The sequence below is a fragment of the Protopterus annectens genome, chromosome 5.part1 (genome assembly GCF_019279795.1).
Source record: "Protopterus annectens isolate FY-2018-M chromosome 5.part1, PAN1.0, whole genome shotgun sequence".
Lineage (NCBI taxonomy): Eukaryota > Metazoa > Chordata > Ceratodontiformes > Protopteridae > Protopterus > Protopterus annectens.
The window spans coordinates 358,235,562-358,257,924 of NC_056736.1; the positions used below are offsets into that span (position 1 = coordinate 358,235,562).

A 22,363-nucleotide genomic window follows, 5' to 3' on the forward strand; every position below is an offset into this window, starting at 1 on the left:
AGCAGGCAATTGAACATTGGTCATTTAAACCTAGAAAACAATAAGCATTCGTATAGAGTTGCCACCACAATTCTTTTTTCTCCAGCTGTAATTCCGTATTACCACCCCTTTCATTAACCATTATCTGGTCTATTATATATATTTTTCTATTTTTGCTACTGATTGTTTTGTTTTTCATTATTACTATACAATCCAGGTAGGCTGCTGAATGCCTAGTATGTGATCTAAGAATGTTTGTAGAGCAGACTAAATGTTACAGCTGCTCCTTGGAGTCAAAAAGGCAGGACATCATAATGAAAGAGTCCACCTTGTGTGGACATTTCCATTATTTCTTAGTTTATTAGGGCAGCTGGAATAGATTTTGCTTAGGTGAACTTGCACAGAAACATGAACTTAACTATTTTTTTCAATCAAAAGAAAACACAGCAGCAACAGCACAAGTGATTAAACAAGAAGCTTAATAATAAATATAAACCACAAATGAAAAAAAGCAAAACACTTTAATATAAATATATAAGACTTATTCAGAGCAGTAATACATAAAATAGAATTTGTTTACATAAGCCATAAAAAACAGTATAATCATGTTAATCGTGGCAAATTAAATTCACCATCAGCTAAGGTTAATACATACAAAAAGTCATACAAGTAAATGTATCAAAATTGTCAATGTCAGGTTGAAAAATGGTCATATTTATAAGAAATTACTAAATAAAAATAATGTTTAATCTCAGTTTTTATATATATAGACTTGTTTAGTCCCAGAAAAGAGGTAAAAGTGCGGCACATTTCCCAATTTAATTCTTTCTGACGTCCATCTATAAATGGAATGCCACACCTGTTACAAGCAGTGCACTGATGCATATAGTACACCTTGCTTGTATTTTTGAAATCCAAGTAAGGACCTCCATGAATATATATGCAGTACATCACATGACACATCTAAAACTGCCAGTATGTCATTTTGTCACCTGCTAGCTCTTTCTGGCAATCTTTTAAATGAAATATTGTTTTGTATAGTGCCCTGATAACTTCAACATTACTTTATAATATCTTCCAATTACTTGTTATCTTACTTTAACTTCTCTGGAATCAGCTTGAAGTACTAAATGACTTTCTTCAGAATAACTTGTGTGGCAAGTGCTTCTTTTATGCTGTTTTGGCTGTAGACTCAAAATGGGAATGTGTTTATTGTTTCTTTCGTTCTTTCATGAATAACTTTCTCTTTAACAATAACGAATATAAAAGCAACAAAGGAGCGACCAAAGTAACAAAAGTCACTAAGTCCTGTATCATAAAAAACATTTTAATGAGAATAAGCAGAATCTTAAAAAACGTGGTAAGCGCTTTCGCATATAGCTTCCTCAGACCATGAATACATCCACATACAAAGATATCTTATATGTAAGAATTCAAACCCAAACCCATCAATCATAGATCAGCAACAATTAGCTCAAGAAAATACTTAAAAACATACAACACTATGCAAAAATGCACGTTCAGTCCTTGAAAGGCTTCTTAAAGATGCAGCACATGTTGTGTTCTACAATTTCCAGATTTTTGATTCTTATTTTTGGTCTGTTACTCATATAATTTGTGTTTTTCTGGCAAATCTTTGAGGACTGAAGTCACTAAATAACTCTAAATAATGACAAACATTTGAGTTTTAGACTTCATATCCATCAGAAAATATACAATAATGGAAAATCTGTCATTCTAGCAACTTTCTGTTTATAGGAACAATATTTAAAATCTGCCCCTATTTGTGGGCCTTTTTCTCCCCATTATTTCTGGCTTTGTCCAGATTTCTTGCATAGAGAGGCTGGCAGATATGTCTGTGTGTATGTGTCTGTGTCTGTATGTGGGAGAATGAATGGGGGTATGCCTCTGTTAACATATCTATGCCATCAACACAGTTAATTTCTGCAACATGTGCTGATCTATACTTCACAGTAGATAACTGCAATTCATAGACATGGAAATTACTGATAATGAGGTCTGTCCTCATTGTGACTAATTTGTCTTTGAATCACCACAATATGAAAACTGGGATTTATGGTGATCTTTATGAATCCTTCTGCAACTTTAGTGTATTTTTGGAATACCAGGAAGACATCCAATTTTAGGAAATTGCACCATAAAAAGTTGTGCCTATCAATATCTAAATTGTAACTTTTAATCAAGCTTCATTAATTTTACTATATGCCATGTTAATTTCTGCCAAAGTTACTATTTTATAAGTATTAGATCAGATGTCTGTCATTTTTCTGATGTAACCAACACTATCCACAGTAACAACCTCCCAGCCTGCTTCATATATCTTACATTTTCCTAAACATTAGCAAGTATTACAGAGGTTTACAAGAAAGACAAAGTGTCTTGCAAAGTTTGCACCTAACATGTCTGAATTTGAGATAAAGACTTGACACATATGACTTGAGCCAAGTCATAAAAGTGCTGCCTGACACTTTTGTGAGAAAATATATATTAAAAAAATCTCCAGACTCAACTTTCACTTGAAACTGTAAAACTAAGGGCTAGACATGAGGTGGATAACTTGAGAATGATTTGAAATTCCTTGTTTTATATTTATCCTAAGCTTTTTGTGCAGGTGAAAAGATGTTGTTCTGATCGTGTAAAATCTACATCATTAAAACTCCTTACAGTTTCATTCATGTGTGGCATACTGTTTCTTAAAATGGTATTGATACAAAGTAAAATATTTTCAAACACTTTCCTTTGCAGAAAAAATATGGTTCCAAAGTTGCTCTGCCATCTGCCATAGCATTGCTTATAGCTTAAAACATTCAATCTTTTTTATTTATTTTTAACCTGGTAAGCCCACTGAACATAAGTGTTCCTTTTCTGAGTCAACTCCAGAGCACTGTCAGGTTAAATAACTTGCCCAGAATCACACTGTAGGCAAATAGTGTTAAAAGCAATCATATCATATACTCTGGGCAGTCTCTTCAAATGTGAAACAATGTGAAACCATACATTTTAATTAATTTAAACATTTTTATTTGGTTAAATAAAACAAGTGGAGGATAAAGTAATCATATTTATGTACAATAAATTCAGTTTTCTCATTTATGTTTTGTCAGTTACCCAATCCAAATGTCAACAATTAATGGAAGATGTTTGGAGGCTTTGGCTTGGTATAGTGGCATTAAGTGATGAAGCCATTAGTATGGTCCAGGTGGCCATTGTATGAATAGCTGTCTGGGTGTCTGAGGGACTGAATGTGGAAATAGAAGATTAAGCAGCTGCCACTTGTTTTTTTGTTTATTTTTTATGTGGGAGTGGGGCTGCTTGGCATTCAATACTAGCTGAGTGTATCACCCACTTGTAGAGGCTGTGTTAGCCCAAACTGTTGGGCAGGTTGTCCCTGCTGAGCCAGGGAAAAAGGAGTCATGTGTGTCAGCATAAATACTTTCTCTCCCTACAAGGCAGCTATGGGGAGGCTGCAAAAACCTGATGAAGGAAGAATAGGCCACTCCAGAGGACTTCAGATGGCCACTTACTACTACCCGACCCTTACTGTTGGGGAAGGCCAGTAGTGCTACCTTGGCAGCCTGGACAAGACCAGATAGGCGATGTTTGTTTGTGTGTGTATGTGTGTGTGTGTGTGTGTGTGTGTGTGTGTGTGTGTGCGTGCGTGCGTGCATGCGTGCGTGTGTGTGTGTGTGTGTGTGTGTGTGTGTGTGTGCGTGCGTGCGTGCGTGCGTGTGTGTGTGTGTGTGTGTGTGTGTGTGTGTGTGTGTGTGCATAGAGGTAGATTATTTTTCTTATACAGATTATCTTTCTTTAATTTAGTCTGTTCTTATTCATGTATATATAACTGATCATATGTCATTGTTTTGTGAGCTTGTTAGCAATCTGTCTAGTTTAGCGGTTGATATAGGTATTAAAAAGTTGGATGGGGGGGTAGAAAAACAATAGAATAGAAAGATATGTTGCTTATGTTATGGGAACAAGTAGTCACTTTAATTGACTTTAATGCAAACTGGTCACAATGGTGGAATATTCAGAAGGTAAAACATAAAACTGCACTTTGTTTTGTAGAAAAAACAACTTATCAGTGCAAAAAGGTATATATGTATTTTTTCTCCTTGGAAGAACTATGAGGCTTCCTTATTTTTTAATTTCTCCAAATCGTTTGGGTTTCTAATACCGTGACGGGAATGGACCCCATTTAAGTCAAAGTATGATTAAAGTTCATGAAATTAGTATTGTTTTACTCTTTGATGTCAGCCAAAAGTGCTCTTCACAGCACCTGCATTGTGCCCAGTAATGACTCCTTCTGCAATTCAAACGTAGTTACATGTATTGGTAGCATACCTAAATATGATTGTAGACTTTTTTTTATAAGACCCGTTGCTCCTACCACTATTGGAACTATCTGGGTATTTTTCTTCCACATTGCTCTTGTTTCTGCTTGCAGATCCTGATATTTTATAACTTTGTGTCTCTCTGCACATAGGGCACTGAAGTCACTGGGTGTGGCGATTTCAATGACCATTGCTACTTTTGTGTTCTTTTCTTGGACCACTATATCTGGTTTTCTAGCATCTATCTTTTGAACTGTTGGCAATGGATGATCTCATATGATGTAGACTTCATCATTTTCTATGATGCTTTGTGGCTCATGTTTCCAGTGTTTTTCAGCCACTTCAATGCCATAGTGTTTGCACCAGTGCAACAGTCTCGCCACATTATTATGCCTTTCAGTATACAGTCCTCCTGTCATTAGTATGTCGCAACCAGCAATGAGATGTGCAACTGTTTCCAGTTCTGTTTTGCAAAACCTACATTTGTCTGTTTCTCCCACATGTTCAATGGGCTTTGTAAACCAACATGTACATAGCCCACTATCTTGTGCTGCCAATATTAACCTTTCATCTCTTGGTTTGAATTTGCCTCTCCTTAACCATTCCTCCATTCATTCCTGATCAATATGAGGTTCTTCCAGAAGTTCCTGACAGTCTGTAGATTCTGATGTTTGGCTAAAAAGTGAGAGTGTTTTAGAAACATTTGCAGGTACTAGAACAGAAATTATTTTAGCAAAGCAACATTATGTTATTCAAGGTTCTAAACCAGAAGCATCACCCTTTTTATTAAAAAGTTAAAAATTATTCTAAATTAATGCTAGGGTGGCTTAATAGTGGTGGTGTTATGGCCCCAACCCAATTTGAAATAACAAAACAACCACCACACTGTGTCAAGAATGATTTAAACTCTCACATTAAAGAGCTCTATAACTAATGAAGAGGTTGCTGATGGCAAACAACTTTACATTTCAGTGTTTCATGTAAAAATTCTGTGCCTGCTGCCGTTCAAGAACAAACTGCCCATGTTACATTAAAAAATGATAAGTTGGTACTATTGCAGTTGGAAATGGATGTCAAACCAGCAACAGGTTCCTAGTTACTAGGCACCTCATCCAAAGGAGGACACACTTGGGAGTGCAGCACTCCCATCCCCCTTAAAGGGGGTACTACAGTATCAGCACTCCATCTATATGGTGTGGGAGTTGAGCCCAGATCCTTCTGCACCAAAGGCAAGTGTGCTACTCATTGTGCTACTAAAATTGCTTTCCAAATTTATAGCACAAACACTGATGATGGACATTTGCTAAGCAAAACAGTTACACATTGAAAACAGACTTAGTATGAGCAACAGTAAATTTCTCTTCCCTTGAAACTCAACATTCCTTGAAAATGCACAGAAACTCAACATTCTTTGAAAATGCACTGGTACTCAACCTTCTTTGAAAATGTACATAAATTCAACATTCTTTGAAAATTCTTTGAAACTCAACAGTCCTTGAAACTCACTTGCTGATGACAGTTTGGTAGTTGGTGCAGAGGGGTCAGACTCTAGGGTCCTATATTCTAGGTATAGGGTTTGAGCCTGAATAAGTTAACCAACCTGCTATCCCTAAATGAGAAATTTTACACATACATACACACCTGTGTTTATTTCCTGTTTGACCTGTTCTAACGGGACAGCAATAGCAATCCAAATCTGTGGTCATCTTAAAAGTTATGCATTCTGATGTTTAAATGTGCACGTGTCCTTAAAGAAGAAATGTAAGTTTTGTGGCAGAGCCAGTGGCTTCTAGGCAACTGCCTAGGTCACCTAGAGCTGCATCTGGTTCTGTGTTAGGCCTATAAACTTAAAATTTGCTGAGATGTCAGACAGGCTACCTACTGAGTGTAATGTTGTTTAACTTGGTAATGAATGCTGTTCTTGAGAAATGTTTAAGATCTTGTAAGGATGCTTATGGGAAATAGCACCATAATTTTACTCTTCCACTATTTTGTTTCTTATGCTGAGGCTTTCAGTCTTATACTTAACTCCAAATATTATATTGGTGTTATCCTTCAGGGAGTTAAAACTATATTATGGAAGGTGGGATTGTCCCTAATATGCAAAAGTGTGTCACTTTTGGTTTTATATCATCTTTACTTTAAATTCAGTTTCTACATGATAAAATTACTATTTTCTGGATAACTTTAAGTGGGGAGCAGACATTTATGACTCAACTAGATTGTATTAATGTTGATATACAAAAGATTTTGGATACCTGGTAGTCTTTTTAATCTCTTTTCTAAAAAATATGATTTTAGCACCATTATACCACAAAATTAGGTTATATAGGAAAAGTTTTTTCTTTTCTAAAAAAAAAGAAGATACTTTTAGACCTTTTTCGGGGGTGGGGGAGGGGGTAGGTTAAACCCTATTAAGAGAAATTAATTTTTTTGTAAAAAGAAGATAATGTGTTAGGTCTATTTAGTTCTGTGCATTTATAATGGGTGCTTCTTAAGATGGAACACAAGAGAGTGAATTTGCTTATTAAATTATTATGAAAAAATAGACTGATGCTTGAGAGAGTATGTTTAGAGGTAAATGTAGGAGACTGTGCCCGGGAATCATGAAGCTCGACGCAAGGCCGCCGTTAGGTTTGCGCCGACCGTGCGGCATGCAGATGGTGCAGTAGTGCCATATGCATATTAATGAAGACGCACTGCCGCCACATCCATGTGCATAGGAAACATGCGCGAGTGCATGGGGCGTGTCGAAGCGCCGCACAGAGGCGTGGAAATGACGGCTGTTTACGTGCAACCTAAAATGCTGAATATTACAGCCTGGCTGCAATAGTAATTGCACCTGTCAGTATCCGTGGATACTGAAATGTATGCAAAGCATGCAAGACAGTTCTTGCGAACACAAAAATAAGAAGCAAACACAAATGCATGTAGCCGAATATCGAGTCCCCATCCCTCGAACAAATGACATTTAAAACCCCGTACCCGTATTCTAATTCAGTGTTGATAGTTATACCAAGTGGAAGCGAAACGCATCGTGTTAGCGCGCTGCCAATAGCTAAGTCTAGCCCAATGGTCAGGGTTACCACCTATCCCACATTGTGAGGGACAGTACCCATTTGGGCAGTTGTGTCCATACCCAAACCATTATAAATGTAAAATATCCTGTGACCGTATGACATAATTATGCCCCACATCTCATGTAATAGTCACATACAATAGTTATTTCCATATGTAACATGCCTACATGTTACAAGAAATAGAATAAGCAAGTAAACGAAACAGAAGAAGCATCTAAACTGCTACAACAATAAGCTTACATTTAGGCATAAAACAAAAGTACTATCTGTTGTACTGACCGTGGGTATGTGTTGGCCTGTAAAATCTGATGTGTGTCCGGAATATACCCCATCCTGGCCATATGAAAAGGTGGCAACCCTACCAATGGTCAGAGCATTCGGCCAAAATCTGCCCATTTGTGGTCCAAGCCGTCCTTGTCAGGATGTGTCAAAAATGAACGGGTATTACCCGGGTCTACCTACCATGTCATGAAAGATAAGTATTTGCGTGTACCTATGTGCATGATGTACACAGCACATGGAAGGTGAAAAATGCTAGGGTAGTCCTCACAACCATACAGGTATCAGAGATATGTAGTGTATGCAATGTGTTCCCTTGACCATGCCATGGGCCATCAACCAGAGAAGGGATAGATGGAGTGTGTGGAATATGGGTGTGGGGGGATGGGTAATGTAATAATCCGCAAAGGCGAGACTGTGTTGGATGCACAATAGGTGAACTGGAGGTGTATGAGGGAGCAGTGGGTGAATCAGAAAGAAACACAAAGAACAAACATACACATCCGCAATACAACCTGACAGGCCATATTGTAGAACACAATCACACAAACATATGAATATTAAAATGTGCGATACACATGTACAGAAATGTCACCAGCACATACCCACATAATGGTCTGGACGGAACTGAGCGATCCAACTACAACATACCTGGATGCATAATTGAATACCCATCATCCCCTGTACTGCACACCCCCCCCCCCCCATTCCTGAATGTCCACCAAATCCAGCCATACTCGGGCTGCTAGCTTGGCGCAGCCATATCTGCACATAGTGACCACTACTCATATCTAGTAGGCAGTGTCACCCTAGGCAGTGTCAGGATTGCAAACTATGTATCCCTTGCATGTAAAACCCTATCACATTTTCGTAAATCCAAAAAAATCGAAGGTTATTGGCTTGTTCAATTTTTGGATATCCCTCATGGGATAAGTATCCTGTGTAAACATCAGACTTGGTATCACAACACGATGTCCAGTCCTGTAGACATCTGGACACAAGTTGTATGTGCAGTAGTGGTTCACGAGACTGCTCATCCTCCAGCCGGTCATGCAGAACCCACTACCCAGGATCAAACACCTGCCCGTGATGCACGGCTCCCCACATGAATTATCGAGAAAATATACTTTACACATTCGCATAGTGGCAGTTGGATATAGGGTGATTAAGGCGCTGATGTAAGCAGGGTACCTCCTGTCCCACTTTGTGAAGGACAGTCCCTGTTTGGGTAGGTGTGTCCTGACCAAGAATGATACAATGGCAAATGTCCTGTGATTGTAGGAAATAACTATGTACCATATTTCATGTAACAGTTGCCTAAAACAGTTATTTCTGTATGTAAAATATGTAACTCTTACAAGAAACAGAATAAGCAACTAAACTGCTACAGGAATAAGCTCTCATCTAGGAAAATAATTAAAAGTTCTAAACCCTGTATTGACCGTGGGTATGTGTTGGCCTAAATAATCTGGTGTGTCCCGAATATATCCCATCCCGGACATAGGAAAATGTGGCAACCGTACCAATGATCAGAGCATTCGCACAATAACTGGCCAGCCTCTTAATCCCTCCTAAAACCAGTGACCTTCGGAGGAAAGGTGTTGAATAACACTTGAATGAATAATGACAATAATTAAGAGTAATAGACGCTTTTAACTTCAGAAAACAAGTATTAATACATATGTTCTGAATCTGTCAACACATTTCAAGTTAATAGTACTAATATTGTAAAAGTGTCCGTGATTGTCCCTGATTTGTCCTTGCCTTGTCCCTGTTGAAATTAGTCCCTGAGTGTTTGAGAGGTCTGTACACATATGTACACCAACCAACTGTTACATTTGTTGCCAGTACTATTGAATACCTGTAGTGAAGTCATATATCCTAACTGCCATCCATGCGGAATGTACCACGAATGGTGTAGTGTGGTTAAACCGGTGACTAATGTGTGTCTGTTTCTGGGTCCAAGCCATGTAAGGGCTGCTAATATTATGTGATGGCCAGAATAATACCCTTCGGATATAGGGAGGTAAAGGCGGTGGGGATGTGCGGTGGACATTCAACTGTATGAGAAATGTAAATAGGTATGTAGGTGTATATGTATGTGTATATACAGACAGATATATATATATATATATATATATATATATATATATATATATATATATATATATATATATATATATATGAATGAACATAGTCACAATAAAGCATTTGTAACAAATGTGAAGGGAAACACCAGTGGAATCCCCCCACCCCATATTATGTAGTGCTGACATAATAATCTGGTCAGAGGTGTCCAAACCCCTGCGTCTGTAAACACAGGTATAATATTAACATTGGGACTAACTCTGTCCATGTGGTAATTCTGACTTTTAAACGGGTACAGGGCAGTTCCAGTCTCCAGTTGGAGAAGCCTAAACCCAGATGACCACATGAACACCCTGTGCCAGGACTATAAGCTTTGGAGTTCTGAATATCCTTGGAGTGAGTAAACATGCAGCACGGGTCCAGAGCAGTAGGGAATAGGGAATGTCGCATGTGTAGTACTGCGGTTTTCCCAGCAGGAGAATGGATGCCTGCTGTGTAAATGAAGCGTTGAGGCATATGTTAGGGTAGCTATGAACCATGGGTATACATATAAATGAAGCAGAACACCAATAGTGTAGTGGTTAGAGCATCCGCCTAACGTAAAGGCATTCCCGGTTCAAGTACGACTATAGCACATATCATTTTCTTGTGGAATGACTGTCTCCATGCTGTAAAGCCAACATTTAAACATGTAAAGGTGAATGTGTGTTTCGCATGGGGCCATTAACCGGATTCCTTCAATCAAAGTGGTACTGTCATAATGAATAAGGCACACATAAGCACATAGAAGTGGCAGCAAACATATGTAACTCACAGTAAGCATATGCAAGTGTGCCTGCGTGGGTGTAAGCAGCTCCCAGCATAGCTTTCATTATGATGTCCTGCCTTTTTGACTCCAAGGAGCAGCTGTAACATTTAGTCTGCTCTACAAACATTCTTAGATCACATACTAGGCATTCAGCAGCCTACCTGGATTGTATAGTAATAATGAAAAACAAAACAATCAGTAGCAAAAATAGAAAAATATATAAAAAACATATAAATCATGTTATATATATAATAGACCATATAATGGTTAATGAAAGGGGTGGTAATACGGAATTACAGTTGGAGAAAAAAGAATTGTGGTGGCAACTGTATACGAATGCTTATTGTTTTCCAGGTTTAAATGACCAGTGTTCAATTGCCTGCTTGCTTAAAATGAAAAGTTTACTTAGATGAGGGATGTTGTAATTTATGAATTATTTAGAAAATATTTCTGGATAATTTTAAATGTTTATATTGACCAAATGCACTTGGGTTAGAAATGTTTATATATAACATGATTCATATGTTTTTTATATATTTTTCTAATGCTTTACCTTTAAATCTTAAAGGTTTATTAAGAGCAGGGGATTTTAATCATGTGACTGTTTTAATTATGTGACTACTTAAGGTATAAAACGGAGGAGTAACAGTTGTTTTAATTGTCTGAAGAAGTTCATTATAATAAAGTGGAAAAAGCGCTTACAACTGGGCTGCTAGATTTTGTCTGATTTCCACTCTAGGCTTGCTTGTGATTGTCTTGTTTTTCAACAGTTTTTTGTCATTTTTGAAGTTTGTTGTATAGTAATATTGTCTAAAGATACAGAAAGCCATCTCTCTAAAGTCCAAGGAATTTTAATTCCCCCCTGCATTATGCTAGGTTAACTGATAATGATGTGGAAGTAAGGCAAGGCAGACGCTTGCTATTTCAGCTATATAATCATGGAAACAATGGACTAAATCAAAATCTCCTTCAGACATACAAAAATATAAAGAACTTAGAAACAAAACTAAAAAAATGATAGAATCTGATAAAAGAAACATCTACTCGCAATCCACTTCTAATCACAATAATAACCCCAGGGACTTCTGGAAGTCAATTAACCACATCTTACATCCAGGTAACCCACCATCTCCCAACCCTGATCCTAAACTATCTCCCACAGAAACAGCCACTCATTTCAATCACTTTTTCATCAATACCATTAGTAAATTACTGCCTTCTACCTCCAGATCTCCTCTTAACTCCACCCTTGCTTCTGATTCATCTAGCCCTTACTCTGAAAAACATCCCAATCCGCCCAAAACCATTTTTTCTCTTCAACCTGTATCAACTGCCTATATCAAAAAATGTATTCAAAACCTAAAGCCATGCTCTCCTTCTGCTGACAACTTGCCACCATACTTCCTAAAAATAGCCGCCTGTTCCATTGCATACTCCATATCTATTCTGATAAATCATGCACTGTCTGAATCTACTGTTCCATCCATCTGGGAAAAATTCTATACTATCCCTACCCATAAAGGAGGAAAGTCTACAGAAATTTCCAATTTTAGGCCTATAGCTATTCTCTCTCCCCTCTCACAAATCATGGAAAAATGTGTCCATGCATAATTACTACACCACCTATTACTACAAATCCTTTTAACACCCACTCAGCATGGTTTTTCACCGAACCATAGTACTTCCACTGCTCTCATTGCTTTTACCAATTGAGTTGTGCAATCCAGAGACAATAACAAACTAGTCTCTTGCCTATCCCTGGACTTATCCATGTCCTTGGGTCTATATTAGAAAGACAAAAGACAATATAGGTGAACCCGATATGACTGACACATAAACGTCGATCTACAAAAAGAGCGAAGGACGGAAATGCCGAAAGACACAACGCCGAGCGGATTTCCCTGGCCAGCAGGGTGATTGTGGGGATAAGGAAATATATCCTTTTCCCCACTGTAGAGCGGTCTCGGAGTTGGTATATATAAGTAGGGGGGTGTCAGGGGGCCTGCAAAAACATTAATAAAAGTGTTTTCCATTGTATTTGTTTACTTTGGGTTTACTTACGTGTATGGTGCTGTTGCTTCCGGGAATCTGTTCAGTGTTGTGAGTTTTGGAATTTCCGTCCTTCACTCTTTTTGTAGATCAGCGTTTATGTGTCGCTCTTTTGACGTTCACCTATTTTGGGGTTCGTGCTTATAATATAGACCCCACGGTCTTCAATACTACGTCTCATTCTTTGCCCATTTCTAAACTAACTGAACTTAATCTGTCCTCATCCACTATCTCTTGGGTCAGCAGCTACCTGTCTAATAGGCAATAGGCAACGATCTGTTAGATGGCTTTCTACATTGTCCGTCCTCTGCCAGTCACTACAGGTGTGCCCCAAGGCTTCATCTTAGGACCTCTTCTATTCAACAATTTACTAACAATCTTTATAAATCTGCCCCATCTCAACTCTCATCCAATATGCAGACAATTCTACAGTCATCACCTCCTCTGATTATTTCTCAGACCTGCTTTCCAAAACCCAGCAAACGTTTACAAATATTGAGATCTGGCTAACCAATACCCAGCTAATACTCAATGCTAAGAAAATTAAATTACTACTGTTTCTGCCTAAATCACGCTCTCATAACACCTCAACCTTCACTATCACCTTGTTAGACAACACTACCATCAATGTTGACTCCCATGCCAAACTACTGGGGTTATAACTAATGATAAACTAAAGTTTGACCTTCATATAAATTACTGTATCAAAACTATTAACCAAAAGCTTGGCTTACTATATCGTAACAAAAGATATCTCACACCAGAGGCAAGATGGTTACTCTCTCTCTCTTGCTTATCTCCTACCCTGTCTATGGCTCCCAAATCCTCATTAACCTTCAGGCAACACTACTGAATAAGACAGAAAATACATTTCACAAAATAGGTAGGTTCACCGCCAACTCTCAGTCTAAATCCCATCACTGCCTGGCCTTGAAAACACTGAAATGGCTTGAGTTCCCCAATCAACTCCTTTTCTCTCAACTTAGTATTATCCACTCCATCCTCTACAAACCCTCTTTCTGCCCTAACATTTCCAACATCTTAAATTTCTACCTCCCAACTAGAAAACTTAGAAGCACCAGCCAAAACCTCCCTGACATTTATAAACCTAAAAAAATCAGTTGGTGAAACCCTTTACAACTATCTTCCTTCTATCCACTAGAATAAGGTACCTTTAAAAATCAAGATCTATCACACAGCCCCACCCATTTAAAATTGCCCTAAAAGTCCACTTTACTAATACCTGGACTTGCTCCTGGATACAACTACTGTGAACTTAATCACCTGACCCTATTGCATACAGCTCCTTCTCAATTCATACTTAATTCTACCCACAGAACTCTAACTCCTAACACCTTTTTCACTAAATTTCTCCACTACTCATATTTACCTCCCTCCCATCTTTTCCCGCTTAGCTTATTCCCCCTTCTAAGATTTAGCTTGGTTCTAACTACTACTACTACTCTCTTCTCTTATTTATAAATTAAATAAAAAAATCTCTAATTTTCCCTTTTTTACCCATAGTCACCCCATTTTTTTCTCTTCACACTTAACCTTTTTCTATCACCTGCTGTCTCTATCAACTTCCCCTCTGCTTCTGATTACTGATGTACATGCTGTGTCCTGTAAGAACTAAGATTTGATATACAGTACTTTCAGTACTCTTACCCTAAACTCTGAGTTAATTGCCATTACTTCCCCTCTAAATGGGGAATTCCTTATGTACTGGATTCATATGAATGACTTTAATATATTGTTTTATTGGCCTTTTTGTAAATAATACCTTTTAAACTCTCAAGCTACACGAGGGAATCCAAGCATTATAATGCATGTTTATATTACTTCATGTATACTGTACTGTTTGTAAACATTTTTATGGTTTATGTAATACTTTGTGGAGCTTTTCTCCCCAGGCCTCTGCTGAAAAAGGGCGCAAGCTCAGTCAGACATTCCTTGTCAACAAATGTCAAATAAATAAATAAATAATAATAGGCCAGGGGGATATTAAAGCCACAGGCCAAGAAAGGGAATTGGAATAAATGTAGTCCATGCCAATCACTGCAAAACATTTTGAGGCCTGAATAGCTGTGATTACAAATGAATTCCTAATTTTGATATCATTGTTTGCCCCCAGATTTATTTTACCAACAGGAAGATTCTCTTGCAGACTAAGTGGATATTCGAAGCAGAACAAGCTTTTAGGCAACTATAAGACATCCTGTGTTCAGAGCCAATATTAATGGTTTCCATTTTTCCTAAACAATTCTTAGCGCACAAATGCCTTTGAGGTAGGTATAGGTACAGTCTTGTCTCAGATTGCAGATTGGGATGCACATCCCTTCTGTTACAAAAGCAAAATACTCAGCAACTCTGAGACCCACTCAGCTACATAGAGAGCTTGGCATAAAAATGTCCCTCATCACCCTAAAATACTACTGATAAGGTAGGAGATTTGTGTTAAATACTGATAATGCCCATTTATAATGTGTCCGCCATTAGAATGAATGCAACCCAGAATTGTCGAAATGAGCTTTGACCCTCCAGCCTTATCTTCCTTCTCTCTTATCACCTAGAAGCTTAACTTAAAATTCTCAAAAGCAAAACACCAGTTCCAAGTCCCATGCCATCTTGTATGCATGAAAACCTCTCAACCTCTTAGAGCAAGAAATCTGGATAAAGACATAAATAAAAGTGGAACAAAGGCCCAAAAATAGGAACAATTTTTAAATATTGCTCTTACAAACTTAGAAGTTGATACAATAACAGGTTTTGTATTAGCATGCATTTTCTAAAGGGTATGAAATCTGAAACTCAAATGTCTGTCATTATTTTCTAACTTCAATATTTAATGAGTTGCCACTAATTTGCCAGAAAACCACAATTTTATGAAAATTGGACTAAAAATATGAAGGAAAAATCTGGACATTCTGTGAAAATCTGTACAGTTGAGAGGTATGCATGGCTCAACACTACACAACGAATTTCTTTTTATGACAATACATTTTGACACTAAAGGCATGATCTGGCCTGGTAGTCTGCTGATCATTTAAAGCTGCTTGTTTAAACTGCTTTAATGCAATTCAGCCGTCTGGTCGATGGCCATTTCACTAAAGGTCATTTGAATAGGACATGTGATCAAAAGGAGCTTTTTGGCCTATGGAAACTGTAACTTTATCTATGGTTTTGCAAACATTGTGTTGAATATAATTACTTGGGCAAGGAGCAGGAGGACTCCCATGCATGGACATTGTGCAGGAGTGAAGCCTTCTTACAGAAAACATTGAGGTTCAGAAATTCAGGTGTTTAACTGACCATGATTGAATGGACTATTTTGTCATTACCACTCCCTACCAGTCATGAAAATAATACAGCATAACTCATATCTTAACTATGTAATAATGCAATAATAAAAGCCACTTTATAGTTATTTACTCAATGGCACAAAACTCAGGTAGTTCAAACATAACTGAATTATTTAAAGGCAGAAGTAGTTGAGTCTTACGTGGCCATTTCAGATGAGATTTACCTCTGTCTTAAAAGCACACATACATTCACACACAGACATGTGCATGCTCAGAGACACACACACACCATGTTCCCACTTTTTGTCTTGTGTAAGAAAATGAATACTGAATACTTATACATAGGACATATTCTAATTATCTACACATAAAAAAGTATATATATATATATATATATATATATATATATATATAAAACTATATATATATATATATATATATATATATATATATATATGTGTGTGTGTGTGTGTGTGTGTGTGTGTGTGTGTGAGTGTGTGTGTGTGTGTGTCTATATAAAACACTCAAGTGATGTACATCAGATTCACCTGTTAGACTGACAAGGGCATGAGGCACGCAGCTCTTGAATTTATGTACCTCAACCATGCATCATATGAGTCCAATGTGTCAGGCATTATTAATTATTATTATTATTATTATTATTAATGTCCTCAGGCATTATTATTGCATATCACGGCTCATTAACTAAACAGCTGTACCTTGCAGCAATATCACAGACATAAGCATAAACTACCGATAGTCCACCCAATCTCATACATGACTGCTTGAACCTATTGTATGTTCTGTTATCCATACGGCACAACACTTTCAGATTTGTTGTGAAATTTATGCGTATTATACTCATATCTTGTCCATGTGTTACAACAGACCAAAAACTGTGCTCAGAGTTAAATGTTAGGGTACAGTCAAGAAAAGTATGGATTAGTTTTGTTATATACTTTTAAACAGTTTCAAATGCATAATACTAAAACTCCAAAATAACAAATTACAATAGCCACATGTCAATTATGATTTGTGAAAACTAGAAGGAATTTATATAAGCTCTCTTTGGTACTACCTGCTCAACAGAATGATCATTTGCTATGAGGTAAACATGGAGTGTTCTGTCAATGCTCAGAGTACGATAAATTAGCACAACGCCATGTACTGGATGCATATTTTTCATCGCGTGAACTAGTCCTGTCACAGACCACCTGGGCTTAGAGAGTGAAGCATAACCAGGAAAAATATGTGATGGTTCCTGCAGTGAATAGTTATCGTCCAGCATGTATAAAGCACGCACTCCATTTACAGACTGTAGCCCTAAAGAAAAAAAGTGAATTGTTACCCCTAAATAGCTATTTTTTATCCATTGCTCAACATTAGACGTTGTTTCTTTAACAAAACTATAAAACAGATAAGAGTATTTATAATATTTACTTGATAGTATTTTTAAACAATTTGAGATACAGCTCTCCATTTTTTAAGATGCTACTTTTATTCAATTCTTCATCTTGAATGATTGCATTTCTCAAACAATGTGGCATTTTTCCTTAACTAAATTTAAAAAAATAAGAAACATTGTTGGTTAAGTAGTTGTAGCTTTTATTGTCTTCTTCTATACCAAGTGGGTAAGTGAGAAGTTAAAAGAAGAATGAAGACTTAAAGTAGAAAGCATAATCAGAGACTCAAGAAAAGTAATCCAAGAAAATTAGCAACATATAAGACATAGTAAAGTACAAGCCAGAAGAAGCAGAAAATAAAGTCAGTGAGTACTCATAGAGGTATGTACTATAGAACCAAACTGCTATATATCAATGCAAATAAGTGTGCATTCAAATACAAATAAAATTAGTTACAAAACCACACATGAAGATTGACAAAATGGAGATGCCCATTAGTGTAGGCTAACAATATTAATAAAAATATATGCAAAAAAGACATATTAAGCAACGTGTTTATTTACAAACCGTTGAAGATCTTCCTTAAAATGAAGATTATACTGGAAATAAAAGTCAAAAACTACTATAAATGATTACTTGTAGATTCATGAGGAATCAGACATAACAGTAAATACTTCAATTGCAGCTTTACAATTAGAGCTGCCACCTTTGACTGTGATCAAAACCAGGCAAAGTCCACACTCTTCACACCTCCCAAACCCCGACCATCTCATCCCCTCCCTGCCCACTTTCCGCCAATTTTGGGGCATCATAGTCACATCAGAGGGAGCAGGCACATCCTCTTTTAATATTTGTTATGCTTTTTTTATGGAAAAGAACAGTAAACCTGCTGATTTACTATGCTTTTCTGTAAAAAAAAAAAGCATAGTAAATCTGCTGATACCAGAGTATGAACAATATTTTCTGGACTACTGAACAATCAGTTTGATTTCTGGATAGTAAAAAAACAAAAACAGAGTTGGGTGGGTGTTCGAAAGACATGCGTAAATGGGCGTGCTTTCGTTGAAGGTTGAACGTCGAGCTGGCGCCTCGGCGTTCGTGAAAATCTACTGCCAATCATTAGCAGTCCGGAGTTCCACTGTGGCGACCCCTAACCGGGAAAAGCCGAAAAACAACAACAACAACAAAAATAAAAACAGATACATGGCAACCCTATTTATATCTACAGTACTGATTCTGAAAGAGATTTTGTGAGAATAAAGTATTTGCCTAAACAAATGCTGTTGGCACTAGGACCTGGCTGACAGCAGTGGGGGTGCTAGCTGCCTTATCACCCAGCATCAGTTGTGAGCAGATCACTCAGGTGATTGGCTTCCACCCAGTCTTGATCTTGGTCTGGTTTGTTGCTGTCTGTTTCCCCTTCAGAGTTTTTTCGGTACACTTGTGCCATTGGCGGACAAGCCCATTACCACCAACCATTTGGGCAAGTCTTCTTCCATTTAGTTTTTAAAAAAAAAAGTTAAATGTACATTCCTCTGGTTTGTGAGATTGATGTCTGGAGGATATATTATTCAGTTGTTCTTGTTCTCCATCCTGTCATACTCAGTATGAGTGGTACTTTGGCTGCAGTATTGTACCCCTCCTCTTCCTGGTACTGATGTTTTGAAACTGGTTATAAGGAGAGGTCAAAAAAATCATAAGAAAGAATAGAGCGGGGCAGATAACAATGAGTTTGATGGCAGTTCTCTCTATTGCAGTGTTGTTTGAGGTTTTACTTCTTAAGGTGGGGCTTGGCTCTAACTGGGAGTCACACTCACCTGTTTGATGTTCTTATAACAAAAGAAACAATTAGAGAATGAAATGAATACATATCCTGTATGAATAGAAAGGGATGTTTATAGGATGAGGATGAAGAGTCTGCATGTATGACATTTTCATCTGTGGATGAGTGCTTGGTCTAGGCGTTAATGCCATTTTGCTGAGTTGTTGTAGTTTGTTTCATTTCCTGTCAGTGAAAGCATGAGCACTTCACTGTTGTGTTTACTTGAAGCTTTCCTCACTTCATGTTCTACACTACTGTGGCATTTGGCGCCAAGTTAACATAAGCAGTACTGATATAATTTATTAGCAGGGAAGTTATTTTGAGCAGGTAGCAGAACATTTACACCATAATAGTCTAATGAGTGCCACTTAAGTTAGCAATGGCTGGAGGACATTTATGTTTATTCTTTAACTGCAAATAATATAAAAAAGAAAGTGAAGTTATAACACTGATTGTTATCATTGACTGTGATGTGCCAGACATCAGTTTCCACCAGCCTTCATTAAATGTGATTTATATAAAAAAAATAAAATATACATTATTATTATTATTATTATTATTATTATTATTATTATTATTATTTGGGTGAAATCAGGGTCGCTCCTATAAATCAAGGTTATATTGGTTATATATTCAAGATGTGCCTTATGTTTACTGAGTTAGTTAAGCCAAACTAGGGCAATCTATTGTTGGGCTTCCTACAGAAATTAAAATAATAAATACACACACCCTCAGCTTAACTTTATAACTTGATTCAATTTCAATTCCAATCAGAATAAAATTATATTAATTTAATATAATGATATATCAAAAGATTACTTTGATTGTGCATTTTTGGGGGAGATCAGGGGTGCTACCAGTTTGCGGTTTTATTCCAGTTGATTCAGACAAGGAAGTAATCACATTATATTCTTCATCACAGTGTTGGCAATTAATGATTCTTTCTGAGCTTACTACTGATTCCTTGTTTCTTCTTCACAGGTGCTATAACCCTGCAGTCACTAAAATCTGGATGGGCCAGAATAAATTCTGAGGCTAAAACCCTATTTCATGAATTAGAATCTGAGGGTAGTCAAGTTCCATCGGGGTCCTACACAGGTTGAATGGCAGCAAAATTAGACTCTTCCTAGTCAGCTAAAACTGCAGCCAAGAAGAATAGACACAGACCTCTAACTTCTGCCAAGATCACACCTGAACTGAAAGTTCAATCAGAGGCTGCCAACCAAGCACCTGCCATAGATGAACCAGGTAATGAAGGTCCCCTTGCTAAAGAGAATAGAGACGGGGAAATTATGGGAATCATTCACAGAAAGAGTAACTACAATAATTCTTAGATTGTCTTTCAGATGCCAGCAGAGGTAGGTTATTTGATGTGGCTTTAGAAAAAGGTTTTGTCTCCCCAAGGTTTCTAAGGGATGGAGGAGCTTTTAATATCCCATAAGTGACCATCTCCTCCTCATCCAGTTCAGGGCAATCAGTGCAGGGAGTTGTAGGGACAAAATATGTAGCTCAGGGGTTAATTCTGATGCTGAAATCATACTTCCAATGATGTTGGCACCAATGTCCTCAGTAGCCAATGTATATGACTATTCAGTGGGAAATAGCACTCCCTCCCCGTAACACGTAATGGCGCACATTGCCAAAGCCATTAAAGATAAAATCATTAACAGAGAATACATAGACATGTTTTACTTGGAGGATATTGATGGGATACAAAGGTTACTGTAAGCCAGAAAGTCAGAGAACAAGGATTTAATAGCAGCATTAGGTACATTAGGCAAATCTTCAAACAATAAACATACCCAAAAAACTGTGAGTCTTGGGCAGCAGGTTACTTAATACTCTTGGCTGTCCTTATTGAAAATTATCCTCAACTGGCCTTGCCTTTGATTTCTTGCTTATTATTACAGAAGCTCATCATGTTTGTTGCAGGGTGGCTTGGCTAGGTTATGACCAAAGGTTCGGGAAATTAAAGCAGTTAACAAGTCCTTAAGATGGGATCAGTGCCACCCCAATGCATGATTAGGTGTCATAATGGAAAGAGCATCTTCCAACAAGCCAGGAACCAATCCTGACTCTTAGAACACAAAACTTTCAAGAGCAGGAAGTATTTTTGCTCTGCTTGCCATTTCCCTCACACATGTACACACTGCAGAAAAAAACACCCAGAGTCTTTAAATGTTGGCAAAATCCCCTCACACATGTACACACTGCAGAAAAAAACACCCAGAGTCTTTAAATGTTGGCAAAATCCCCTCACACATGTACACACTGCGGAAAAAGCACCCAGAGTCTTTAAATGTCGGCAAAATCCCCTCACACATGTACACACTGCGGAAAAAACACCCAGAGTCTTTAAATGTCGGCAAAATCCCCTCACACATGTACACACTGCAGAAAAAAACACCCAGAGTCTTCAAATGTCGGCAAAATCCCATCACACATGTACACACCGCAGAAAAAAACACCCAGAGTCTTTAAATGTCAGCAAAATCCCCTCACACATGTACACACTGCAGAAAAAAATACCCAGAGTCTTTAAATGTCGGCAAAATCCCCTCACACATGTACACACTGTGGAAAAAGACACCCAGAGTCTTTAAATGTTGGCAAAATCCCCTCACACATGTACACACTGTGGAAAAAAACATCCAGAGTCTTTAAATGTTGGCAAAATCTGAGTCAGCCTAGACCTACAGAAGGTGGACTTAGTCAAGATAAGTTCTTCACTTTCAAGCAAGCAGGGTACTTTCTGGGGACAGGTTCCTTTCGAGCCAGCTGAGGCCTTCCTTCTGCATGGGCACAACGGCAGCAAGACAACACACTTACCAATTAAAGCAGATGTACTTGCCCATAAAGTTGAGTTCTACCCTTATCGCAAGACAGCATTGATGTTAGTGCAAGGGTTTTCACGTGGCTTTTCATGAAAATACGGAGCTCCCTTCAAAAACAAGAGTGTCAAGAATTTAAAATATACTCTGGGGAAGACTATATAGCATTAAACATTCTTAATGATGAAATACAAGCTAGAAAGATGACTGGACCATTTAGTAATTCACCCTGGAGCCAATTCATGACCTCAGCCATTGCTTTAGGTCCAAAGAAAAAAGGCAAATATTGCCTAAGTCATCACCTCTCTTCCCCATTTGGTGCATCACTTAATGACTTTATTTTGAAGGATGACACAAGTAAAATATGCCA

The 22,363-nt window shown here is 37.7% G+C and overlaps 1 protein-coding gene across 1 annotated transcript in view; it reads right to left on the reverse strand.

Annotated features, from left to right (window-relative positions):
* The window catches only part of LOC122803422, a 533,519-nt gene that overhangs the window by 155,516 nt on the left and 355,640 nt on the right, over positions 1 to 22,363 (reverse strand). The window contains exon 7 of the mRNA XM_044073034.1: positions 17,016 to 17,260. Coding sequence (XP_043928969.1) covers positions 17,016 to 17,260 — 245 coding nt within the window. The remainder of the gene's footprint in view (positions 1 to 17,015; positions 17,261 to 22,363) is intronic.